General features: G+C 39.8%; 1 protein-coding gene across 1 annotated transcript; it reads left to right on the top strand.

The window, feature by feature from the left end:
- Positions 1 to 11434: 11434 nt before the first annotated feature.
- Positions 11435 to 12004, top strand: LOC133771275 (interferon alpha-5-like). Its single transcript, XM_062207028.1, has one exon. The coding sequence runs from the start codon at positions 11435 to 11437 to the stop codon at positions 12002 to 12004; it is 570 nt and encodes a 189-aa protein (XP_062063012.1).
- Positions 12005 to 13814: the final 1810 nt, after the last annotated feature.

A 13814-nucleotide genomic window follows, 5' to 3' on the forward strand; every position in this document is an offset into this window, starting at 1 on the left:
ATACATTGCCACATATGAGGAAGTGCTACCGTTTCAGAGAGACTGTCATTTTTGTAGTACTCGTTACATGAATTCAGTTTGTCAGATGTCTTGAGAACTATTAAGGCACATGGTGTTCAAATCCTCAGGGACTAGTCCTGTACAGATATCCATGCATATATCTATTTGTGTATACATTTAAATACGTTTTTGTTTATATATGAGATTTAAATTATTTCTGTCCATACAATATCATGTGTACATTGGCTCTGTGACAACATAATGAAGTATTTTGTCTATATTCAATCTTTTATTATTTTATTTTGTTAATTAAATTTTTAATATACCAAACTTCTAATATTTATTTATACTTTATTATGAAACTGCAAATCTTGTTGTGCAACATTAATAAAGAGTTGGTAATAGAGTTAATTTACTGATCAATATTACATTCAAGGTATACTAAAATTTTCTTTTCCCTTAATGATGTTCCATGCTATACCCAGTGTATGGAGATGAACAACACAAATACAGTTCTGTTGTCATTTAACTTTGATTTTTGCAATAAAAGAAACTCAATATCAAGAGCCACATTTCTCATTGGCTATGTTAAATATAATAATAATAATAAAATAAAGTATGAAATTCTTTAAGTTGATAATGGACTCAAGGTTTTTAAGATATGAAAATAAAAGCAGAGACATCCTCCAAAAGTTGACTGGTACAAATCTAAATGAAAATGTCCATTGTCAGTGGATATATGAGCAGACAGTTTATAAGGAATGCAGTAGCTGAAGGTCCACTTGTGGCAATCGCAAACTCAGCCACGGAGGTCATCGTAGGGAGAGAGTATAGAAGCAGAACAAACTCAAACATGATTCTGAGTACATTCAACTTTTTCAGGCAAAAGTCACCTAGGAAACTGAAACTGAATTGCCCACCATGGGGAGGACAAGAGAGGATGATAAAAGTGCCCCAAACAAAATTAAATTGCCTCGATAAGGAATCGGGGGATTTATGAAACACATGAATGGAAATTGTCCACCACAGTAGGAAAGTGGATGGCAACGATGATCTGAGTTTGCGATGATTTTGTAGAATTCATAACCAGAAACCACATTAGCGTAGGTCAAGACATGAATAGAAAAATTAGTCATAATGCACATAAAGAGTAATTTTGAGAGGTTGGCCTTTAGCAGTGAAGGGAAAAGACAGGATTGGTCCTAGGAAAGAATGTGTGTTAATGAATGTGAATTAAAGATTGTGTCAGGATAGATTTCATAGGTTCAATGCATTGGCAAACCATATTAATACCTTGAATATTTTACTTATTTTAATTTATGACATATATAATGATAACAATAATCCAAATAATGGAATTATGTTGAATGTCAGTAAGCAGCACTTTGGATTGAGACTGTCCTCTACACCACTACAGTGGGAAATTAGGTGGAAATGGAGACCCTGGTGGGCACTGGATGTGCAGATCAATAAACAGAAACCACATGGAGTAGCTGGAAGAGGGAATAAGAGAAGAGAACTCCCGCTGTTGTCTTTTCACCTGAGGAGTCACTTCCTTCTTCATCTTCATGATATTCAGACTTGCACTGTTTCCTTTCAGCTAAACTGATACGAATGCCTTGACAACCTTCTGAGAAAGAAAAAAAGGTTGTATCAGAAAGTTATGGAAAATAATGCTATAGGCCCTTCATGTTTTCATTTTTACTTTGCGATTTTGGTTCTGCAGTCAGGTTGAAAGAGAAAACAAATCAGAGGCACTAAGAGAACTTGTACCAATAAGCATACCAAATATCAAAGCTTGAAACCAGTAAAGGAAAGCAGGGTGATTTTATCTAACATCACAGTCTGAGACTTACTGCCCAGCATTTTCACTGTGAGACAGAGAATGATGAACCCAGAAGCTCAACTGAAAGGCCTTAACCTTATGGAGAAGTGGATGTGCCAACAAGAGTGCAGTTACTCTCAAGGGTGGAGGGCAATGGGAGAGGTGCAAAATGATGCAGGCCATTTTTGCTGTCTATAGGTTACCTGCTTTTTTTCTGGCTAGAATCCATGCAAGTGACATCCTGGAAAATCATATTAATGCATTCAATACATTTGTTTTAACTCAAGATGCATATGTTTACATCATAATTAATGGTTGTTTTAATTAATGCTACTTTAAATATCAGGGAGCTGCTCAGTGTTTGCTAATTCTTAGAAGGGATGGATTGCTTATTCAATCCTTCCTCAAAATATCTAGTTATTATTGATGATGTATTGATTTCTGATATTAGTTGCTTTGGTAATTAACTTAGGTAAATTTCTGTTGCTTCTACTCTAGCCCATGACAGCTGCCTTATCACACACTCCATTTTCTAGGAGAGCTAGATCTGATAAGCATTGTTTTACATTATTCATTGTAAGTTTCCTGATTATATGAGTATTACAGTCTCATGTGGATCCACAAATAAACAAATTGCCACATATACACCGGTAAAGTACCCTCATCTAATAAAGGTGTGAAGCAAAACTTTAAAAAAAGCCAAAACCAACATGGACGATAGAAATCCTGACAGCAAGACTGATTCAGGAATAAAAGGAAACTTACTGATGATAACAGAAATTCAGGGTATGAAACTTACAAATTCACCATTTTATAGTGAAACTCCATTCTACCTGGACTTACTGGTGATGCTGAGTCATCCACTTAGATTCTATGACCCTTAGCTTTCCTACAAAGTTGGTTAAAAATTTATTTTATTGTGCATATTAAGTGAACACATGCATTTTAGAGCACTCAGTAGAAAATCTTCCATAGAGTAAGAATTCAAACTATTGCTAATATTGTCCTTCTCCTTCGCTGTCTTTGTAACATGAATTGTCTTTCTATAAAATTCTTAGGAACCACGTCCTAACACTTCAGCTACTGGCCAGCAGTGGAGGCAGCCTGAAAACCCAGAATTCTGTCAAGAATTCCAGAGAGGCTGAGAAACTGTCCCTCCTCATTTCCATGCTGTTCCTGCTATAGTAGTAGGTCAGGACATGGTGCCTTGTATACACCCCTGAAACAGGAGACACACAGCTCTATGAGGTGCAGAAGACAGCAGATGCATGTTCACCGATTTGGGCACCTGGCTTTTCAGGATCCATTCCCCCATCATCATAGTTTCCCTCTTGTCTGATGTAAAATTTCCCAGAGGACGCGTGTCATTGATTTCCTTCATCTTCCTGCCCATTCACACATAGCTGCTCTCTGCTCAGTTGTGGTTTCGACTTAACATTTTCCCTAGAGAGTAGGGAACCACAAAGACAGCAGCAGTTTAACAAAATTTCTGGGTTTTGCCTGAACGTCTGCAGGAGAGACTCTCCTAACTTCCGGTGCATATGATGTAACAGTCGCTGCAGCTAAGGGAAACAGAAAGCAGGGTTGGGTTTCTGTGTGGGCTACTGACATCATCTCAGGGAAAGACAGCGCCCTGCAGCCACGTGTGACAAAGGCAGCGACCAAGGTGGGCAGGAGGCCAGGATTCTGAGCTGCACAGAAATCCTGCTCTGAGTAAAAATCGAATGTCATGCAGCAAAAATGCTAGTTCTTGCAAAGAACTGATTCCCATGCTTCAGTGGGCCCGTTTTCTTCACCTTTCATCTGTTATAGTAAAAGACCTGGCTTTGATCAGGGTATGGACTCTGAGACTTGAGAGTTGTAGAAACAGAGAAAGATGCGTTCCCTGCCTGCTTCCACTGTGCAGACCACAACATCCCAATCTCTCGTCCTCCATGCATGTGGGACTCCTGGGGAAGATTGAACTGCTAATCTGAGCACGCAGCTCTGTGCTAACCAGAGAAGGCTCATGTCCATTGTGCATTAATTTCTGTAATACAATCTTAGTCTCCAAGTTTCATATCTAGTATCAGACTTCAAATTTTAACCAGTAGACTAAATACCCTGGCTGTCAGTTTCCATAATGTTGATACCTCTTCCACTGAAGAGTAAAAACTCCATCTAGATAGCAAGAAAGAAATGTCCCAGGAAAGCCAAGAAACACGGATGAACAGAATCTTTGCTGTCAGAGAGCTAAGGTGGTTGTATTTTATTCAGATTTACCAATGTTCATATACTTTGTGAATCATTTCTGTAGACAGCACCACACCTACTCTGATGTGCATCATATGGGATGGGGAGAATTGCTGAGGCGGCCGCTACAGTGTGCTCCTGCGGAGGAGCCTCTCGAGTCTTGTCTTTGAGTTTGTATTCAACATACGGATCTGCTGCTCTCATCAAACATTGGCCAGGACCTTCTGTAAGTTTCCACAGATTTTGGCTTTTGCCTTGTGATCTGGGTGGATAAACTGGGGAGACAGACAATGTTTGGAAATGCTAGGCTTCCTCACCTGTAGGGGAACAGATTCTGCAGAATGTGTTACCCCGGAACAGGTAGCTCTCATGGTGGCAGATTTCACAAGCTCAACAAATAGAGGTTCATGCATATTGTTGGTGATTTTTATGTAGTTGTGCCTGTTTTGGATGCATCTGTACTGAAATTGTACAGGCTTTTCTTCTTGTCATATTTTCCTAGAAAATGCATTGTAACAAATTATCTATCCCACCCCTCAGCAAATAAGATTACAGATCAGGTCTTTTAGTGGGTTTTGTTCTTGCCTTATAACTGAATGTCGACCTGATTATCAAGTCTTTTTCTTCCCCAAATTGTGCTTAAAAATGCCACTACCATGAGCCCTTTCAGATTCTGCCTCTCTTGGAGCCCCCATCCAGGCCACTATGGCTGGAGGTCACTGACTTAAATAAATCTTGTTTTTAAATTTTAAAAAAGGCAATTTCATAGATTTTTAAAAATTTTAATCATCTACTTTCCAAGGATCAGGAATTTTCCCCTAGTGGTTAGGACAGGACCCATGTCCTATATTGGATTACTTTGGTTCAATTTCTGGCTCCAAGTCCTGACTCCAGCATCCTGCAAATACAGACACCATGCGGCAGCTATGTAACTGGATTCCTGCCACACACAGGGGAGGCCTAGATTGTGTTCCTGGCTCTTGCATCAGCCCCAACCCAGCCAGACTTTAATATGTATTTGGGTAATGAAAGGGTGGGTATGGCCTCTATCTCTCCTTTTTCTGTCCCACAAAAAAATAAATTAAACAAATAAAAATCTGATTACTTGATATTTTCCCTAAACACATTTTCAGTATTACTGTTATAGACACTTTATTTTCTAGTAGATAAGTATACCGGGATGTTTTCTATTCTTAAACATTATTAGCAATGCATTCTTCTGATTACATTTATGTTTCACCTATGAGGTGGATCATCTATTTCATGAAAAATCTCAGGCTGATGGAGATGCACAAACAACACAATTGCAATAAAGTAATAGTATGGGATGATTCCTTCAAAAGATGGAAAAGTTAAAACTGAATCAGAACTTTTCTTTTGTGGTATATAAATAAATAATAGAAAAGAACCAGTGAAAAGATACAATGGCACACACCAATAAAAGAATGACAAGAGGAGTGGATGTTTGGCCTAGTGATTAAACTGCTAGATGGAATGTCTGCGGTCCACATCAGAGTTTGGGTTCAAAACTCTGTTCTGGATCCTGATTGGAATTTCCAGTTAATAGAGACACTGGGAGACAATTGTGGTCACTCAAGTAGTTCAGTTCATGACAACCTGGACAAAGTTCCTGCCTCCTACCCCTCATCCCCACTCATCCCCACGTGCCTCCCACCCACTACACACACACACACACACACAGAGGCAGACATTTGGGGGAGTGGACAAGTGGACTGTAGCACTCACAATCCATGTCCTTTCCTCTCTCTCTCTCTCACTCTCTCTCAAGTAAAATTTTTCAAAAGCAAGAAGTCAAGGAGCAAGTTGTGTTTTTAATTTAATGATCAAATGATATGTTAAACAACAGAATTCTAAAATACAAAACTTTTCACATTACCCTTGCATGCAACCTAAGGCGGGCACTGAATCACAATTCTGCCACCACTTCTTTGCAATCCTAGGAAATTTATTTGACTTCTCTGAGCCTCAGCTTTCTCAAATGTAAAATAGAGTAGAATTATGGAATATGGGTAAAGTTATTTTATTAAATAATTTTAATGTTAATTTTAAATTTTAATTAAAACTAAAGCACTTGAGGGTGAGGATCTAAAGTATAATTATCTTCTTATGTTTTCCTACAGAAATATATCTGAGTGGTGAAATCTCCCATCCCATCTCAGTAATAACTGCAAAGATGTGAGTGCAAAAGTGAGACTTCTTGAAGTATTCTGGAGAAGAGTGTAGAGCAGTTACTTTGCACTGGGGAGGCAGGTTTGATTCCTACACTTAGTCAACAAATGGAAGGAGGGCTCCTAAATTGAAATATAGGCCAAATTCTTTGGCTGATTAGACACCTGGCACACTTTTCCCTTTCCTGAATCCCTTTCTCTTTGCTATAGCATAACAGCTACTACCTTCATCTACAGGGCAGAAATGCCCAGGAAGTACTCTTCAATTGCTCTTCCTTAACTTGTGCTGTTTCATCACACAGCTGTTTTCTCTTCCCTTGAGGTTTCTGAACATTAACTTCCCCTTAAGAGTCCAAAACAACCAAGGAAAAATGAAAGTTGGTGTAAATGGTATATTTCAGAATCTCCTGTACAATAGATTTGCTAAGGACTATCTAGGAAATGAGGGAATGTCCCTGTCACCTAAATGCAATGGTAACTGTAGCAAAAAGGAAAGAGAACCAGGATGCATTGTATTCTGGACGCTATTAGATGACTTACAGAGTAAGGTCGCCACCTACCGGCTACGGTGGACAAAGTCAGAGTCTAATATAAGGCTCCTGTCAATGGAAAGAGCTGTCTGCATCCACTGGCCTTATCTAAAAAGTCCCAAATGAGGCTCTTTGCTGGAAAGAACTAAGCCAAAGAGGGGGAATAAATCCATTTCATTAGCTTTTTTTATCTTTAAGATGAGAAACTGTCCTAGCTTCAGGCGGATCATGTCCTTGTAGGCAATGGGCAGTTACATTTGGAGAGAAACGGTCAGAATGGGTCCTTTGCCTCCAGCCTGCTCATTTCTTCAGAGCCTCCTGACTTTTCACTGCTTCTAGGGTCTGTAAGGGCACAGGAAGGCAAGAAGTCCTGTACATGTAGGTAGGGAACTCCAAGAGACACAGGACAACCTCTGCTTGAAGATACATTAACTCTTTCTTAATTATAAATTGTCAGTTTCATAAGCTAGCAGATCTTGTCTCTCAACTTTAAAATCAGGAAAATATTCTCAGTATTGCTTAAATAATGAAGGATCTTACATCAGTTCATCTTGACTCAATAGCTGAGCACTGACCTAAGTAAAGGACTTTAGAGAAGACAACGTTTGGGTATAGACACTACATGGAATTGAGAGGTGCTAAGGTCAACTTTGGCACATTGTAATTGAGGAGGTGAACCAACTTCTCTCTCTCTCTCTCTCTCTCTCTCTCTCTCTCTCTGTGTGTGTGTGTGTGTATGAATCACTCAGATGGCAGGCAGGAAGCTCAATTTAGCAGATCTCTAAAATGAACCTCAGGTTAGATACTACCCTTTAGCTTGCTACTTTGCCATGGGTCAGTGTGTTCTAATTTACATGCTAAAGGATTTTTTAGATGTATTTATTTATTTGAAAGTCAGAGTTACACAGAGAGAGAAAGAGAAGCAGAGACAAAGAGAGAGAGAGAGAGAGAGAGAGAGAGAGAGAGAGAGAGATCTTCCATCTGCTGGTTCACTCCCCAACTGGCCGCAACAGCCAGAGCTGTGCCAATCCGAAGCCAGGAGCCAAGAGCTTCTTCCAGGTCTCCCACATGGGTGCAGGGGCCCAAGGACTTGGGCCTTCTTCTACTGCTTTCTCAGGCCATAGCGGAGAGCTGGATTGGAAGAGGAGCAGCCAGACTCGAACTGGCACCCATATGAGATGGTGGCACTGCAGGCAGCGGCTTTACCCACTACGCCACAGTGCTGGCCCATATTAGAGGATTTTTTTTTTATTACAAACCTTTCTTACCCTCTCCACAAATTCTCGGACAATCATTTTCAAAGCAGAGCAACCTGGCTATAATTTGATATACCTGGCTTTGTTTTTGTGACTGTCTAGTACCTTTTACGTATTATGACCCCTTGCTGTCTTCAGCTACTACTTACTTTTGAAATGTCATTTTTCATTATATTTGTATTATTTTTACATTAGAGATCTATCATACATAAATTTTCCTATGAATTTTCTCCATGTTGTTGCTTTGTCCTGATAATATCTATAGTCATGTTTCCTACCCTAGATTTATTAACGTGCTGTATGTCAAAGAGCACAGAGGGGCTTGGCAGTGTGGCTAGAGAAACCTGGCCAAGGGAAATTGAGCTCTAATCCTGCAGATTAATGTCCTGCAGCAGAGCCCGACTTCACTTCCACCACCCACAGCCTTGCTAAGGCTCATCTATCCCATCTGAGCATGAGCACAGAGAGGAGGGGATCAACACTCTGCTGCCTACACAGAAGAGGCCAGTGATCACCAGGCGGCCCCAGGAAATGCAGCTAAGATTTTGAATCTCAAGGCCAAAAGTGTGAACAAGGCTACAATACAGCCCTTCCTACCTCCTCAACTGCAGTGATCAAGACCTCCTGGTGTTCTACCCAGCAAAGATACCTAATGAATAGTGGGAACCCTGTGCATTGTACCTGATGAGCTGCTAAGGAGCCTTGGAACTTATCTGTGCCCTGTATGGAGGTTTCCATACTCTAATTTCACTAGGAGGAGACTTCACCAAGCACATGACTCTCATTGCCTCGAAATCCCAGAGCACACGTTTAGAAACGTAAAGATATCAGTCAGATCACCATGAGAACTTGGAAGAACAGAGATGCTTCTAGCATCAGCTGAATCAGCAACAGGTCTTCAGGAGATGGAGCAATGCCAGTGGATGGTGTTGAGCAACTGTTCAAATAATTCTGATTGCTTGGGGAAGAACATTAAGTGGATGCAGAGAAGGCTGAGTGCTCCCATGGAAGTGTAGCCAACATTGGTGTCTCCAGCATGGGACACACAAATACTACAGCAATATGCAGAAGATGGGAAAGAAAGAAGGTTTTCCAGTGCCAGACTCAAGTTGTTTTCTCCCTAGGAACCAGCATCATCACAGCACAGGGAAACTATTTCATGAGGTCAATGCATAACAGGGGATCTCTTCACTTCTGAGTAGGATGCTGCTTTCTTATTTTTTTTTTTAACTGAAAACCAGACCTGAACAAAGGGAGACAGATAGGTATTTGAGTTCATTGACCAACAAGCAGGACAGAGTCTTCCCAGCAGGACAGAAAAGAGCGCTAATAAAACCCGCATTGGAAGATGACAATTTCTACTGGCAGCAATAAGCTTTGCGACATTCATTTATTTCACTTCTTCGATTGAAAAGAGGACACTGGTGGACCCATCTTCTTTCATTTCCAGTTGGTGCAGTCAGCACTGAGTAGACATTTTCAGAACATTCCTTCCTGCAGATTACATTCCGCAAAAGAAAGAAAATAACCCCATCAAAAATAGATGAGGATCGTCAGGTAACTAATACAAGGAGCTAAAAATTGTTATATAGCAACAATGATGGTAAATTCTGAGCTTGGTGATGATGGAGTCTTTAAAATATCAAACATGGGCACGTACAGATAAAAACCTATTCCTTGTCTTATGAATGAAAGTGCTAATGATGCCTGTTGGAAGGGTTCTCATGAACTCCTCTTCCTTGATTCAGGGTCAAACATGTGAACACATCGCATCACAGCCCAAATAATGTGATTAGATCAACTCCACTCTCAATTCATGAACATCAACAAATTAGCCATTAACATAAGACTTCAGAGTTTAAACATTGGTATGCTTTGGGAGCCAAATTATTTCCAGACTTTAAAAAAATATGCTGCTATTTTTTGCACTTACTTTTGACTCCTGCAAATTTGCTGTTTGTTTATTGGTTGCAAAAGTTTGTGCGTGGTTTTGTGTATGTAATTTTAGGATTTTCTATATGCAAGAACATTTAATCTGGACATATAGATGATTTTACTTATTCCTTTATAATTTGGATATCTTTTATTTCTTTTTATTGCCTAATTGTTCTAGCTAGAACTTCATGTACTGTGTTGACCAGAAGGGTCAAATGTGCTATCCTTATCTTGTTCTTAATCTTTAAGGAAAAGTTTCTAGTTTTTTATCATTGAGTGTAGTATTAGCTGTGGGTTTTTCATACATGGCCTTAATAGAGGTAGTTTCTTTCTATTCCAAGTTTGTTGAGTGTTTTTATAATGAAAGAATCTTGACTTTTCTCAGTTGCTTTTTACACATCCATTGAGATGATTATGAATTTTATTCTATCATTTTCTTATTGAAGTGTATGATTTTGAATGATTTTTTCAAATATTAAACCATCCCTGCATTCCACTATTAAGTTCAGCTTAGTCTTGGTGTATAGTCCATTTAGTTACTTTTGAATTTCATTTGTTAATATTTTTAACAGCTAGAGCTAGTTTATTTATAAATTCATTATTATATTGTTATTATTAATAATAAACATTTTGAAATTTTTAATGTAATTTGATGATTACAATTAATATAATAAAGTGAATCAAATGTTGCTGCTAAATTTAGTGAGAAAGTTCAATATCAACAGCTTTAAGATTTTTAATTAACTATTCAACAATTTATTTGAGAAGCAGTGATAAAGATACTGTAGATACTCCTCAAATGTTCCCAGTGGCCCCAGGTCCTCAACCAAAACCAAGAGCCAGGAAATCAATCCAGGTCTCCCATATGGGAGTCAGGAGCCCGATTGTTTGAGACATTGCCTGATGCCTCCCAGGTTCCAGATTAGCAGGTAGATGGAGTAAGGAAGTGAGTTGGATTTGAAACCCAGGCATTCCCACTGTGGGAGACAGGTGCCTTAGTCATCATCTTAACAATTGGGCAAAAGCTGTCTCCTCAATAGTTTTGACTTTATCTTCCAGCTTAACTTTTTGTTATTCTAAATTATGAAATCAGTAAAAGCATAAACTTCATACATTTCCTTTTTAGCTGTAGAGATATGCATAGAGTACATACATAGATATACAGGATATCTGTGATATTAAAGTTTTTTTCTGATTGACAATTAGAAAAAAATCCAAAATGGTATTGGGAACAGGAGAGATGAGGAATTAATAAAAACAATGATGAGAAACATGACTGTAAACCCATGCTGAGTGCATAAAGAAAAGCAAAAACAGAAGTAGAAAGTGAGGGAAGGCATTCAGAAAAAGGAAAGCAGCTCATCCTCTATTTAAGACACTTGAGCAGAGCAAGGTCTTCAGAGAACCTAGAGGCCGAGGCTCTGATCACCCACCTCAACCAGGCCAGCAACATCTGCAAGATCCCCCATGGCCTTGCCCTTCTCTTCACTGCTGGCCCTGCTGGTGCTCAGCTCCAAGTCCCTCTGCTCTCTGGGCTGTGATCCGCCTCAGATCCACAGCCTCAGTGAAGGGAGGTCCTCCATGCTTCTGAGGCAAATGAGGAGAGTCTCCCCTCTTTCCTGCTTGCAGGACAGACATGACTTTGAGTTCCCCCTGGAGGAGTTGGAGGGACACCAGGCCCAGAGGGCACAGGCCATCTCTGTGCTCCATGAGATGACCCAGCAGCTCCTCAACCTGTTCAGCACCAAGCAGGCGTCTGCTGCCTGGGACAAGGCCCTCCTGGACAGACTCTGCACTGGACTCTTCGAGCAGCAGAGAGACCTGGAGGTCTGCATGATGCAGGGAGTGGGGGCAGAGGAAACGCCCCTGAAGCATGAGGACTCCGAAAGGGCTGTGAGGAAATACTTCCAAGGGATTGCTGTCTATCTGGAAGAGAAGAAATACAGCCCTTGTGCCTGGGAGGTTGTCAGAACGGAAGCCAGGAGAGCCGTCTCTTTATCCAGAATCTTGCAAGAAAGAATTTGGAGCAAGGAATGAGACCAGGACCAACATAAAATGATTCCTGTTGACTAAAACAAAATGTTTAACATCTGTGCAATTTATGCCATTTCAAAGTGTTTTTCTGTTAGAATGATGATATGAATGTTTACATTAGTTATTGAATGTTATATTACCATTAAGAAATCTCATGTCCAACTGCACAGGCACTAGTCCCTCACTAGTCCCTCATAGATGACCATGTGGACATATTTGAATATTTATTTATTGAACTATTTATGATATTTAAATTATTTTTTCATATTATAGTATGTACAGATTTATTCTATGATTCATGTTAATTATTTTTATTACATTGCTAGTTTATCATTTTATTTCATTCATTAAAGTGCTACTATCAAAAATTTCTTATATCTGTTCATTCTTTAAAAAGAAACTGAAGGCTTTACTGTGCAACTTGATTAAAGAATAGGTTAAACTGGTTAAAGTATATTCAATATTCAGAGATAATTGTCCCTCTCTAATTGGGGTTGTATGTTGACCCAGGGGTATACAGCTAAATTAACAAGGAAATTTCCTGTTCTTTTGATCTTTCATTTTTGTAGTGAAAGAAATGAAATAACAATAATGTTGGTTAATTTCAATTATATCAAATATTAAAACGAGAAGGATGGAAAAAAAAAAAACAAGCAAAAAAGACCTTTCAGGAGAAGGCAGCCTGAGGCATTTCAGGAACTGAAAACTAAAAGCAGAGTTCTCCTTCTTCATTGACTCATAGACATCTGTGTGCAATGTCCATTGTTAGTCATTATATGAATTTACAATTTATTAGGAACACAATTACTAGAGATTCATATGCAGCAATTGCTATTTGGGTGTGGACTATTTCATTTGTTATTTAACTGTTTTCATTATATTATCAGGGCATGAAAGTTTTATGGGATATGGGAACTATTTTGTTCTATTTTACATAAACATGTATACCAAAATAGTGAGAGTTCCCACCTCCATTTCAGCAACTACCTGTGAAAACATGACAGTATATAATCCAGATAATGTTTTTAAAAAGCCTGAGGGGCCGGCGCCGCGGCTCACTAGGCTAATCCTCCGCCTTGCGGCGCCGGCACACAGGGTTCTAGTCCCGGTTGGGGCACCGATCCTGTCGGGGTTGCCCCTCTTCCAGGCCAGCTCTCTGCTGTGGCCAGGGAGTGCAGTGGAGGATGGCCCAAGTCCTTGGGCCCTGCACCCCATGGGAGACCAGGATAAGCACCTGGCTCCTGCCATTGGATCAGCGCGGTGCGCCGGCCGCAGCGCGCTACCGCGGCGACCATTGGAGGGTGAACCAACGGCAAAAGGAAGACCTTTCTCTCTGTCTCTTTCTCACTGTCCACTCTGCCTGTCAAAAATGAAAAAAAAAAAAAAAAAAAGCCTGAGGAATTGTTGCTCCTCACTTGGAAGACAAATCCAATTCACTTCTGCAAGCAGTCTGGAAATGGTGGCTTACAGAAGAGAGAGAGAGAGAGACAGAGAGACAGAGAGACAGAGAGACAGAGAGAGACAGATCTAGAAGAGTAATCTTCCAAACTGTAGTAAATTACGTATCACATTCCTTTACTGATTCTTACACTGGAACTTTTCCCTCCCTATTTTTCTGGACCATATACTATCATTCTCCTTTCACATAAGTTCCTTTTTTCCCCTAGAAATTCCTACTCTGTCTCCTCATTCAGTCCTCACTACCTGTATTGCCTAGATGTTTTCTGTTCCTTGAGAATTTTTTTGCCATCACGTTCCCTTTAAGAGTACCAAGCCATGAAATTAAAATCAAAAGTTGGCTGAAAATTCTATT

The sequence above is a fragment of the Lepus europaeus genome, chromosome 12, assembly GCF_033115175.1.
Source record: "Lepus europaeus isolate LE1 chromosome 12, mLepTim1.pri, whole genome shotgun sequence".
NCBI lineage: Eukaryota > Metazoa > Chordata > Mammalia > Lagomorpha > Leporidae > Lepus > Lepus europaeus.

Bases quoted from the DNA above. Each gene is read 5' to 3' on its own strand.
- LOC133771275 (XM_062207028.1), top strand. From the start codon at position 11,435: ATGGCCTTGCCCTTCTCTTCACTGCTGGCCCTGCTGGTGCTCAGCTCC.